The following is a 12716-nucleotide window of genomic DNA, read 5'->3' as shown; positions in this document are numbered from 1 at the left end:
CGATCGAGGACCATGGACTCGGATTTGGAGGTGCTGACCCTCATCCCAACCGCTTCACACTCGGCTGCGAACCGCTCCAGTGAGAGCTGGAGATCACGGCCTGAAGAAGCCAACAGCACCACGTCGTCTGCAAAAAGCAGAGACGCGATGCTGAGGTCCCCAAACCGGACACCCTCAACGCCTCGGCTGCGCCTAGAAATTATGTCCATAAAAATCATAGACAGAATCGGTGACAAAGAGCAGCCTTGGCGGAGTCCAACCCTCACTGGGAACGAATCCGACTTACTGCCGGAAATGCGGACCAAACTCTGGCATCGGTGATACAGGGATCGAACCGCCCTTCTCAGTTGGCTCGGTACCCCGTACTCCCGAAGCACCCCCCACAGGACCTCCCGAGGGACACGGTCGAACGCCTTCTCCAAGTCCACAAAACACATGTGGACTGGTTGGGCGAACTTTCATGCACCCTCGAGGATCCTGCTGAGGGTGAAGAGCTGGTCCACTGTTCCACGGCCAGGACGAAAGCCACACTGTTCCTCTTGAATCCGAGGTTCGACCTCCCGACGGACCCTCTCCAGCACCCCTGAATAGACCTTACCAGGGAGGCTGAGGAGTGTAATTCCCCTGTAATTGGAACACACCCTCCGGTCCCCCTTCTTAAAGAGGGGAACCACCACCCCAGTCTGCCAATCCAGAGGCACTGTCCCCGATGTCCACGCGATGCTGTAGAGACGTGTCAGCCATGACAGCCCCACAACATCCAGAGCCCTTAAGAAATCCGTGCGGATCTCATCCACCCCCGGGGCCTTGCCACCGAGGAGTTTTTTAACTACCTCAGTGACTTCAACCCCAGAGATTGGAGAGTCCGCCTCAGAGTCCCCAGGCCCTGCCTCCACAATGGAAGGCGTGTCCGTGAAATTGAGGAGGTCTTTGAAGTATTCTCCCCACCGACACACGACATCCCGAGTCGAGGTCAGCAGCACGCCATCTCCACTGTAAACAGTGTTGACGTTGCACTGCTTCCCCCTCCTGAGACGCCGGATGGTGGACCAGAATTTCCTCGAAGCCGTCCGGAAGTCATTCTCCATGGCCTCGCCAAACTCCTCCCAGGCCCGGGTTTTTGCCTCAGCAACCGCCGAAGCCGCGTTCCGCTTGGCCATCCGGTACCTGTCAGCTGCCTCGGGAGTCCCGCAGGCCAAAACGGCCCGATAGGACTCCTCCTTCAGCTTGACGGCATCCCTTACCGCCGGTGTCCACCAGCGGGTTCGGGGATTGCCGCCTCGACAGGCACCAATGACCTTACGGCCACAGCTCCGGTCGGCCGCCTCAACAATGGAGGTGCGGAACAAGGTCCACTCGGACTCAATCTCCCCCGCCTCCCCCGGGACGTGGGAAAAGTACTGCCGGAGGTGGGAGTTGAAGCTCTTCCTGACAGGGGATTCCGCCAGACGTTCCCAGCAGACCCTCACAGAACGTTTGGGTCTGCCAGGTCGGACCGGCATCTTCCCCCACCATCGGAGCCAACCCACCACCAGGTGGTGATCAGTTGACAGCTCCGCCCCTCCCTTCACCCGAGTGTCCAAAACATGCGGCCGCAAATCTGATGACACGACTACAAAGTCGATCATCGAACTGCGGCCTAGGGTGTCCTGGTGCCAAGTGCACACATGGACACCCTTATGTTTGAACATGGTGTTCATTATAGAAAATCCGTGTCGAGCACAGAAGTCCAATAATAGAACACCGCTCGGGTTCAGATCGGGGGGGCCGTTCCTCCCAATCACGCCCTTCCAGGTCTGACTGTCATTGCCCACGTGAGCATTGAAGTCACCCAATAGAACGATGGAGTCCCCAGAAGGAGCGCTCTCCAGCATCTCCTCCAGGGACTCTAAAAAGGGTGGGTACTCTGAACTGCCGTTTGGTGCATAGACACAAACAACAGTCAGGACCCGTCCCCCCACCCGAAGGCGGAGGGAGGCTACCCTCTCGTTCCCCGGGGTGAACCCCAATGTGCAGGCGCCCAGTCGGGGGGCAATAAGTATACCCACACCTGCTCGACGCCTCTCACCGTGGGCAACTCCAGAGTGGAAGAGAGTCCAGCCCCTCTCGAGAGGGCTTGTACCGGAACCCAAACTGTGCGTGGAGGCAAGTCCGACTATATCTATTCGGAACCTTTCTGCCTCGCACACCAGCTCGGGTTCCTTTCCAGCCAGAGAGGTGACATTCCATGTCCCAAGAGCCAGTTTCTGCAGCCGGGGATCAGACCGCCAAGGTCCCTGCCTTTGGCCGCCGCCCAGCTTGCAATGCACCCGACCCCTTTGGCTCCTCCCACAGGTGGTGAGCCCATGGGAAGAAATAAATATTGTAATATTTCAAAATATTTTATTATCTGATTGGGTTGCGTAAACTGATACATGCTCCATATAAGGCTTATATAGAGCATATATAGATCTTATAAGCCCTATAAATGGTTTTGAAGAAATGAATCTGTTCTCAAAGTTGTCCTACTTAGGGCTCTATGGTTCTGACCCATTATTTCTCTCTATTTGCCGGAATTTGAATATAATGGTTCATAAAATGGTTGTTTGTATTTTGGCAGTGGCACTGAACACAAAAATGTAAATATATTCACTCCATTCAAACAGTGATGTATAATCTCCTATGATTGAAATTTCATGATTTACTTGGCCATGGTCACAGCCCCATCTCGATAATATATCCTGTATCTGACAATCTTGTGGCCATTTAGCATACAGATTAAGAGTGTTGGTGCCTTTTTCAAAATTTAGGTGTGCCTTTATTTCAAGCTCCATCCAGGTTCTGCATATCCGAGCCATACACATTTTGTTCACAGAAATCTCTCTTAGATCAGCCTCAATCACACGTTCCCCTCATTGTTTTCAGGGAACTCTGAGTGTCAACAAACACAGAGCACAGACGGAAGCTTCTGTCAGAACAGAAGGTCTCACCAATAAAAATACAGGTGCAGTATTGCAGCAGTAAAGAGTTGTTTTATGATTCATTCGAAGCTAGATCGAGAAACGTATCGTTTTCTTTTCTCTTTTTTTGTGAGACATTCTCTTGACTCTCTTTGTAATTTACTCTCCTATGACCCACCCATCCTTCATCTGCTGTAGAACTCAGCAGTGAGGTGTTGGTGTATGGAAATAAGAATCGTAACAGGGCTGTGCATGGCGACGTGGTTGTGGTGGAGTTGTTGCCAAAGAGCCAATGGAGAGGGAAGGTTAGTGCCCTGACAGAAGGACAATTGGAGGAGAAGAATGGAGAGGACATCCAAAATAAACCTATGCCTACAGGTAGGGCCTCTCATCTGAAACTGCACGTTTTGTTTAGTTTTTAAACAGTCAACCAAGTTTTTCTTCTATTTCTGTTTTCATTCTGATGTGTGAATAATCAAACTTGCAGGGAGTGTTGTGGGGATCCTGCAGAGGAATTGGAGGGACTATGTGGTAACATTCCCTCCAAGGGAGAGCCCGCAGTCCCAAAGCAGGAATTCTCAGCGCATCCTGACTGTGCCTTGGGACCATCGCATCCCGAAGATCCGCATCAGCACACAACAGGCAGACGCCTTGCAGGTCTGGTTTACTTTATACAGTAACCGAACCTACCAGAACAGTGTTTTGTTACTAAAAAGCCAAAATCTGTTTGTTTGATTCAATTCTTCAAACATAGCTGTCAGAAGAGGCAACAAAAGGCAACCTTTAATAGTGTTTGCAAAACATCCGGCTATTGTTGTCGATTAAATGACTTATTCCCCCAAAAGTTCACTGCTGACAGTAACACACAGGTCAGTTGTGATGAGAGGTGTGAATCTTCACATTTTTTATTCTGGTGTAGTCAGAAACTCAGCCTAAACAGCTAATTCAATTCCTTACATTGCTGCTTTTCTCAACATCTTTATTTTTCAGACAGACAGACAGATAGATAGACAGATAGACAGACAGATAGACAGATAGACAGACAGATAGACAGACAGATAGACAGATAGACAGACAGATAGAGAGATAGATAGACAGATAGATAGACAGATAGATAGACAGATTATGGCCATTTTTTATCAGTAGTGTAGTCGCGCTTATTAAGGACAATTATCACGTTAGATAGTCCAGATTTCATAACAGGGGTCACCAATTATATTTGTCAGAGGGCCAGAATTTAACCAGACCGTGGGGATCAATCAAACTTTGGCATAACATTATTGTTTGATGTTTGTTTGGGAGCTGTTTTAAGCGCTATATAAATAAAGATGTATATATTTTTCCCATCTCATTACAAAATCGAAGGCCTTTATATGTCAGGCTTTTCTTTCAACAGATATTTTTTCTTTAATCCTCATAATTCTGAACTCCAGTCGCGGGCCGACTTGAACAGTTAGATGGGCCGGATTTAACCAGCCAGTTAAATCACCTCTGAAGCGACAGTTTAGAAGGTAGCAGTGTCGCTGGTCACTTTTTTTTTTTTTGGGTGCTTTTAGCAAGCCACGGTCAAAGCACAAATACAGAAAGCAGTGACAAACGTTCCAGGGAGTGGTCAGCTAACAAAAATTGCTCTTAGTGTGCATTGACAACTCCCCCAGGAGGTTACAAAATAACCCAGAATGACATCAAAACCGCAGCTAGTCTCACTGAATCACTAAAGGTCACAACACAATCTTAAGAAACACAGCAGCCAAAAATGGCATCCATTGGGAGAGTTCCGAGGCAAAAACCACTGCTGACAAAAACAGCTTCCGCGTTTGCCAAAATCTTCCCCAAGACATTTGAAAAAAGACATTCTGGCAAACATTTTAGACCTACCTGTGGCATAAAAATAAGTAAGTATGGGGAAAAAGAAGATCATACTGCCAATATGATAGGGGTGTCAATTGCGGGTTTGGTCACGATACGATATCATATCGATACAAAGAACTACGATACGATATTTGCCGATATCTTAAAGCTTGCTGCGATTCATTCACGATATATCACGATATAGTGCGCTACGATCGATTATTTTTTTTTAAATAAAAAATATAGAACAATATCCTGATTTATAACAATTCATACGCAAAATCAACAAGGTACTGCAAACTCTTTATTTAGGAAATTACAAGAGTATTTTAGTATACAAAGTGCTTATTTTAACACTGAACTTTGATGTCGTGTTTTTTCTTTAAATGTGCGGCGAGACTTGTGGTCCTTGAATATTTGATCACCGCATGGCAGGATTTACAAACTGCACGTGTCTTGTCCGTTGAGCCATCTTTTCTTTGGAATCCAAAGTGCTTCCAAACGAATGACTTGAAGCCTAAAGGGGAGCAAATTTCCTCGTCTTTTTGGACACTAGCCATAGCACCAGCCCAGGAGCTGCGTACTAGTTGTCGACTCCCCTTTCACGTGCGTGCTCTGCTCACAACACAACACGCGCGCACTGCTCCCGGAAAGAGGAAGCAAGCAACAATGAACTGGATTTCAAAATAAAGTCGCGTCTAATGTCCGAGGTCAAACACGGCGATATAAATCGATGTTTACCTTTAGCATCGATGCCAATAAATCGTCGAGCATTATATTGATTAATCGATGTGTATCGATGAATCGTTACACCCCTACAATATGATGGTTGCAATTTGATGGCACTACAGGAAATGGACAACTAGATGTGATTCAAAGAATTTGATCTTAATTAAGTCGAGGAGAGATTGTACCCTCAAGCGCTTATCAGCAAAACATAACCTTCCTGTCTCCTTCTTCCAGGACCACAGAGTGGTGGTACGCATTGACTCATGGGAAAGCACATCACTGTATCCTAATGGACATAGTGTGAGGGTTCTGGGTCGGGCTGGCGAGCTTGAGACCGAAGTACAGACCATCCTCATAGAAAACTGCATCCACGTTCCTCCCTTTTCCGATGCACAGGTCAGAGATTATTTTGTTCAAATTATGAGAATACAATTACTTTCTATTTTATTAGATTTTTTTCAATGTAATGTTTGTTTCTCCCCAGCTAAGAGAAATGCCTGTGAATTCTCCTGAGAAGCCCTGGAAGGTGGATCCGTCTCAGGTGGCTGAGCGGCGGGACCTCAGAGAGAGTCATCTGGTGTTTAGCATCGACCCCGCGGGCTGTGAGGATGTCGATGACACGCTGTCTGTGTGCAGCCTTGCTGGAGGAAAGCTACTGGAGCTCGGTGTCCACATAGCTGATGTTACACACTTTGTTGCTGAAGGCTCCCTAACTGACTTAGAGGCACATGCAAGGTAAGAGATTGAGTTGTTCCTACTACAGAGTAATCAAATAATTCATGTTTGTGTCAGCCAGAGGTGGGCCGTTGCATCACCGACGGACGCCCATTTTTCAGGCAAAGGCCTAGGGCCAAGAAAGTTAAAAAAGGATGGACTGAGAACTGACTGAAGTGGGTGTTATTGTCTTTAACCAGGTCAAGGGCCGACAGACCTCTCACTGACAGACGCCCATTTCACTGATGACTGACAAAATAAGGCAGTCTCACGTGGGTTTGTTATGCTACATTCACCCGGGACACAAAATGAGCTCTGGCGTTACTCACGCAGGTTTGATTGCGGCGGTTCCCTTGCTTATGCGAGTGTCACTCCAGCCACCAGAGCAGTGGTTATTAACCTTGTTGGATTTACCGAACCCCACCAGTTTCATATGCGCATTCACCGAACTCCTCTTAAGTGGAAAAATGAAATTATTTTTTTCAAATTCAATGCGTAGATATTTTTTACTGGTGGACAAAATGAGCCGTGCATGAACATCACCTTGTTCAGAGAACAAAACCAACATAATGCATGAACTCACACCAAACTACACACCTGCAAATCAGTGTGATTTTTGCTGTTGCCTTTGCGAGACCAGTTCAGATATGCATCATCACGAATTTACACGATAAATAAGGTGTGTTCAGACCTCCGCAGTGGAGGCTCTGACAAACACCTGAGAACGACTCACCGAACCCCTAGGGTTCAATCGAACCCAGGTTAAGAACCACTGCACCAGAGGGAAATAAACTACTACCTTCATTTCTTAAGCAACTATAAAGGACATGGCAACCGCAACTGATTTCTTTTTGTTATCCTCCAAGTCCTGCTCACTGCGGGACCATCGTCAAGCACAAAGCTGCTTGTGAATCCGGCACCCTTTTGGTGTGAGTGAGTTGCAGCAGTACGAGGATATTAATCTTGATGTTCTCTGATGTCGTTTAGTACTATGGTTGGCGCTATGTTCTAAGACAGCCCAACAAATGGGTACAATTGCCGAGTCGGGAATTTTTTTTGGGGTGATTATAGCGGCTGACGATTGACAGATGGAGGGAAGCGATGGCGGAAGCACTTTTGAAATAATGAAGACAGAGGGACGATTAGATTATGAATATGGACGGACTGAGGATGACAGAAGGGTGCCCATGTTGCAGACAAAGGACGAATGACAAATCAGCAAAATTTAGTAAAGTGCCCATCCCTAGTCGAAAAAGAATGCAATGAGTAAATCTAAACATAGTAGTATGTACCTTTCCATTTAGATTGCTGCTCTTCAAGCACTGAAATGTGAATAAGATTACAGATTTTAATTTGAAGTACCGTAATTTTCGGACTATAAATCGCGGTTTTTTTCATAGTTTGGGTGGGGGGGCGACTTATACTCAGGAGCGACTTATATACCGCATTTTGCGCCCTATTAGGCGCACCGGGTTATAAGGCGCACTTTCAATGAACGGCCCATTTTAAAACTTTGTCCATATATAAGGCGCACCGGACTATAAGGCCCATAAAATAGAAGCTTTACTGCAACAAACTGAGGTTGACTAGGGTTGCGGTATGCACCCACTAGCCAATAACCAACGAGCCCTCTGTAAACAATCGCGTTTCTCAAACGATCTCCTATAAAATGATTGGAACTGACTAAAGTTCGATCTAATGCATTGGTACTACTTACCTATGTTTCCCTTCCATATCGATCCGTGGATTTACTCGAAACATTAACAGAGCAGCCTATTTTGACATGAAATAGCCTCGCGCGTATAGCAGCTATCGTTGTAGCATTAGCCATCCGCAAAAACCCATGACCCTCAGCTCGCAATCTCCCATGAGCCTCAGCAAAGTGTAAACAATCGCGTTACTCAAACGATCTCCTATAAAATGATCAGAACTGACTAAAGTTTGATCTAACGCATTGGTACTACTTACCTATGTTTCCCTTCCATATCGATCCGTAGATTTACTCGAAACATTAACAGAGCAGCCTATTTTGACATGAAATAGCCTCGCGCGTATAGCAGCTATCGTTATAGCATTAGCCATCCACAATTTCCTATGAGCCTCAGCTCGCAATCTCCCATGAGCCTCAGCAAAGTGTAAACAATCGCGTTTCTCAAACGATCTCCTATAAAATGATCAGAACTGACTAAAGTTCGATCTAACGCATTGGTACTACTTACCTATGTTTCCCGTCCATATCGATCCGTAGATTTACTCGAAACATTAACAGAGCAGCCTATTTTGACATGAAATAGCCTCGCGGGTACAACAGCTATTCGGTGACGCCCCCTGATTATAGTTACCGTAATGTTGGGAAACGATGCGACCTTGTAATTTACTAGTCGTACTAAAACGTACTAAAACATTTTGGCAGAGCACTGTGTACAACCAGTATGGATCAACAAATTCATCAATTGATCCATATATAAGGCGCACTGTCGACTTTTGATAAAAATTTAGGTTTTTAGGTGCGCCTTCTAGGGCGGAAAATACGGGATGTTTTTTTTTCCACAAATGTTTACTTGATCATTAACACATCACTTACTTACAAGTATAGTTGACCACTTCACATGTTATTTTTAGTATAGTTGATCACTTCACATGCTTTGATATCTTTATCTTGAACATATTCAAAACTTGAAAAATAGAGAAAAAATCAAATCAAGTAATTAACACTTTAAAGCACCATATCCTCTGGACATGTCCTCTGTCACCAGGATGACATAAAGGACGAGAAATTTGATCGATGGATTTAATGATTTTGAGTGACACAAATGGTTTGATAATATTGTTGTTTATGTGATAGTTATTTAAAATATAGTTTATATATCGTTGTATGGGCCTGTGGAATAATTTGAACTGCGGCGCGGCACACAGCATTGTTGACAAAGGACGATCAATGGATTTAATGAATTGAGTGACACAGATGGTTTTATAAACGTGTTATTTATGTAATCGTTTTTTTTTAAATAACTGAATGTTACGTCAGGCCCGTTCTCAGCTCCTCGTTTGTGTTTGTCACGTTAGCATACCGCATCGTTTAGCCTGTTGTTGCTCGTTCATGTCTGTTCTTGGTGATGGATTGTGTCGAATAAATTGCCCCCCAAAATGCGACTTATACTCCGGAGCGACTTATACCGTATTTTCCGCACTATTAGGCGCACCTAAAAACTTACATTTTACTATAAAAACACAGTGCGCCTTATAATGCAGAGCGCCTTATATATGGATCAATTGATGAATTTGTTGATCCATACTGGTTGTACACAGTGCTCTGCCAAAATATTTCAGTACATTTTAGTACGACTAGTAAATTACAAGGTCGTATCGCTTCCCAACATTACGGCAACTGTAGTCAGGGGGCGTCACCGAATAGCTGTTGTACCCCCAAGGCTATTTCATTTCAAAATAGGGTGCTCCGTTAATGTTTCGAGTAAATCTACGGATCGATATGGAAGGGAAACATAGGTAAGCAGTACCAATGTGTTAGATCGAACTTTAGTCAGTTCTGATCATTTTATAGGAGATCGTTTGAGAAACGCAATTGTTTACAGAGGGCTCGTTGGTTATTGGCTAGTGGGTGCATACCGCAACCCTAGTCAACCTCAGTTTGTTGCAGTAAAGCTTCTATTTTATGCGCCTTATAGTCCGGTGCGCCTTGGACAAAGTTTTAAAATGAGCCGTTCATTGAAGGTGCGCCTTATACCCCGGTGCGCCTAATAGGGGGCAAAATACGGTAAGTTGTGTCCCGTTTTGCCACGGGTCTCACAGCAAGCCAGGGTTTATAACAGCCATTGCGTCGTGTTCAATCACCATGTGTGACAATTAACGGGCCTGGTGCAATACTGCGCATTGTGTTTTCTTACGATCTGCGAGTGAGCGCTATTCTGGCAATGTTGCTCCGTGGATAGCAGAAGGATGGAGATAGTACACGAGAAGAAAAACCAATATAACATTTATTATTATTGAGCTGCAGTCTATGACAAACCCCCACCCGCCCCTTACCACGGCAATATCGAAAAAAATATATAAAAACTCAAAATGTACATCCCTCATATTTGTTTCAGGGCTACAACTTACTACCTTGCAGACCGCAGATATGACATGTTACCAGCAATTCTCAGTGCAGATCTCTGCTCTCTGTTGGGAGGAGTCGACAGGTTGGTGAAGTTTTTTTAATTGACCTTGATTTACAGTGAAGCCCCATTTTTGTTGTTAGATTACATTTCAAGAGACAGAGAGAGGGGGGGGGGGGTGACATACAGTCTTATATAGTCAGACTTTCCTCAATACTTTGAACACCAACAAAACCAATTAGTTAAAAATGTGCATTTTATCCAGGGTTCACTGCACAAATTTGAAGTATAATGTATATAATACATGCTTCTACAATCTTACAATCTAGGTATGCAATGAGCGTGCTGTGGGAGCTGGACGCGCACACCCTCGCCGTCAACAAAGTGTGGTACGGTCGCACCGTCATCCGCTCTTCCTACCAGCTCCACTATGAGCTCGCACAGGCCCTTCTCAATGGCGAACATGCCGAGGTACCGGAGCTGACCCAATTTGTCTCCTCGGAGAAGGACGCCAAATTAGCTCAGCTCAAGCAGGCTCTGGAGATGCTCACCCATGTGGCACGACATCTTCGGGCGCAGCGAGATCAAGGCGGTGCATTGGAACTGGAAGGTGTCGAGGTATGATTTTTGAATGTGAAGCACTTAGGAGCAGAGTTTTCACTACTATTTACCGTATTTTTCGCACCAAAAGGCGCACTGGATTATAAGGCGCACCCTCAATGAATTTTTTATTTTAGAAATTATTTCATATATAGGGCGCACCGGATTAAAAGGTGCATAAAATAGAAGCTATACTGCAACAAACTGAGGTTGACTAGGGTTGCGGTATGCATCCACTAGCCAATAACCTATGAGCCCTCTGTAAACAATCGCGTTTCTCAAACAAACTCCTATAAAATGATCAGAACTGACTAAAGTTCGATCTAACACTGGTACTGCTTACCTATGTTTTCCTTCCATATCAATCCGTAAATTTACTCAAAACATTAACAGAGCAGCCTATTTTGACATGAAATAGCCTTGTGCGTATAGCACCTATTATTATAGCATTAGGCACCCGCAAACTCCCATGAGCCTCAGCTCGCAATATCCCATGAGCCTCAGCAAAGTGTAAACAATCGCGTTTCTCAAACGATCTCCTATAAAATGATCGGAACTGACTAGAGTTCGATCTAACACATTGGTACTGCTTACCTATGTTTCCCTTCCATATCAATCCGTAAATTTACTCGAAACATTAACGGAGCAGCCTATTTTGAAATGAAATAGCCTCGCGGGTACAACAGCTATTCGGTGACGCCCCCTGACTACAGTTGCCGTAATGTTGGGAAGCGATGCGACCTTGTAATATACTAGTCGTACTAAAACGTACTGAAACATTTTGGCAGAGCACTGTGTACAACCAGTATGGATCAACAAATTCATCAATTGATCCATATATAAGGCGCTCTGCATTATAAGGCGCACTGTGTCTTTTTGAGTAAAATGTAAGTTTTTAAGTGCGCCTAATAGTGCGGAAAATACGGTACTTAAAAACAGCAGTACACATAAATAGTCACTCCATAAGCAAATAGAGAACTTCCTTGTCTTATTACTTTCTCATGTCAATGTTTTGGTCCTAGGTACGTGCACAGCTAGACAATGAAAAAAACATCACAGCTCTGGTCCCACGCCAACCCCTGGAGATCCATGAGACAGTGGCCGAGTGCATGATCTACGCCAACCACTGGGTGGCACGAATGATCCAGGAGGTCTTTCCTCATCAGGCTCTACTTCGCCAACACCCGCCACCACGACAGGAGTTCTTCAGCCAACTGGTGGAAAGCGCCAAGTCCAAGGGTTTCGCCATCGATACGAGGTTTGTCAAACAATTTCTCATATACGATAGTGTTTCTTATCATGTGTCAGTTGTGGGTGTTATGATGAGAATATTCGCAAATTTTGAATTTCCATGACGTCAACGTCCAGAGCTATTTATTGTAGCTCTTTGATATTTCCCTCCTATTTTGTGAAGGTCCAATAAGGCTTTAGCTGACTCTCTGGACAAGGCTGTGGATCCACAGGACTCACTGCTAAACAGGCTGCTCAGAATGATGGCAACCCAAGCCATGTCTCAGGCAATGTATTTCTCGACTGGTGCCATTCCGCAAGACCAGTACTACCATTATGGTATGCAAAACAATACACTACAGGACTGTCTCAGAAAATTTGAATATTGTGATAAAGTTCTTTATTTTCTGTAATGCAATTAAAAAAAAAAAAAAATGTCATACATTCTGGATTTCATTACAAATCAATTGAACCGAAGCCTTTTATTATTTTAATAATGCTGATTATGGCATACAGCTTAAGAAAACTCAAATATCCT

General features: G+C 44.8%; 1 protein-coding gene across 2 annotated transcripts in view; it reads left to right on the top strand.

Annotated features, from left to right (window-relative positions):
- The window catches only part of dis3l (DIS3 like exosome 3'-5' exoribonuclease), a 31091-nt gene that overhangs the window by 14556 nt on the left and 3819 nt on the right, over positions 1 to 12716 (top strand). For both annotated transcript variants that reach the window (XM_061276048.1, XM_061276049.1), the window contains exons 6-14: positions 2905 to 2983; positions 3138 to 3317; positions 3427 to 3596; positions 5754 to 5915; positions 6004 to 6254; positions 10340 to 10432; positions 10678 to 10966; positions 11971 to 12206; positions 12363 to 12517. In XM_061276048.1, coding sequence (XP_061132032.1) covers positions 2905 to 2983; positions 3138 to 3317; positions 3427 to 3596; positions 5754 to 5915; positions 6004 to 6254; positions 10340 to 10432; positions 10678 to 10966; positions 11971 to 12206; positions 12363 to 12517 — 1615 coding nt within the window. The remainder of the gene's footprint in view (positions 1 to 2904; positions 2984 to 3137; positions 3318 to 3426; positions 3597 to 5753; positions 5916 to 6003; positions 6255 to 10339; positions 10433 to 10677; positions 10967 to 11970; positions 12207 to 12362; positions 12518 to 12716) is intronic.

The sequence above is a fragment of the Syngnathus typhle genome, linkage group LG4, assembly GCF_033458585.1.
Source record: "Syngnathus typhle isolate RoL2023-S1 ecotype Sweden linkage group LG4, RoL_Styp_1.0, whole genome shotgun sequence".
Classification (NCBI taxonomy): domain Eukaryota; kingdom Metazoa; phylum Chordata; class Actinopteri; order Syngnathiformes; family Syngnathidae; genus Syngnathus; species Syngnathus typhle.
The sequence above is the reverse complement of the archived record's forward strand: the minus strand, read 5'-3'. Positions and strand labels throughout refer to the sequence as shown.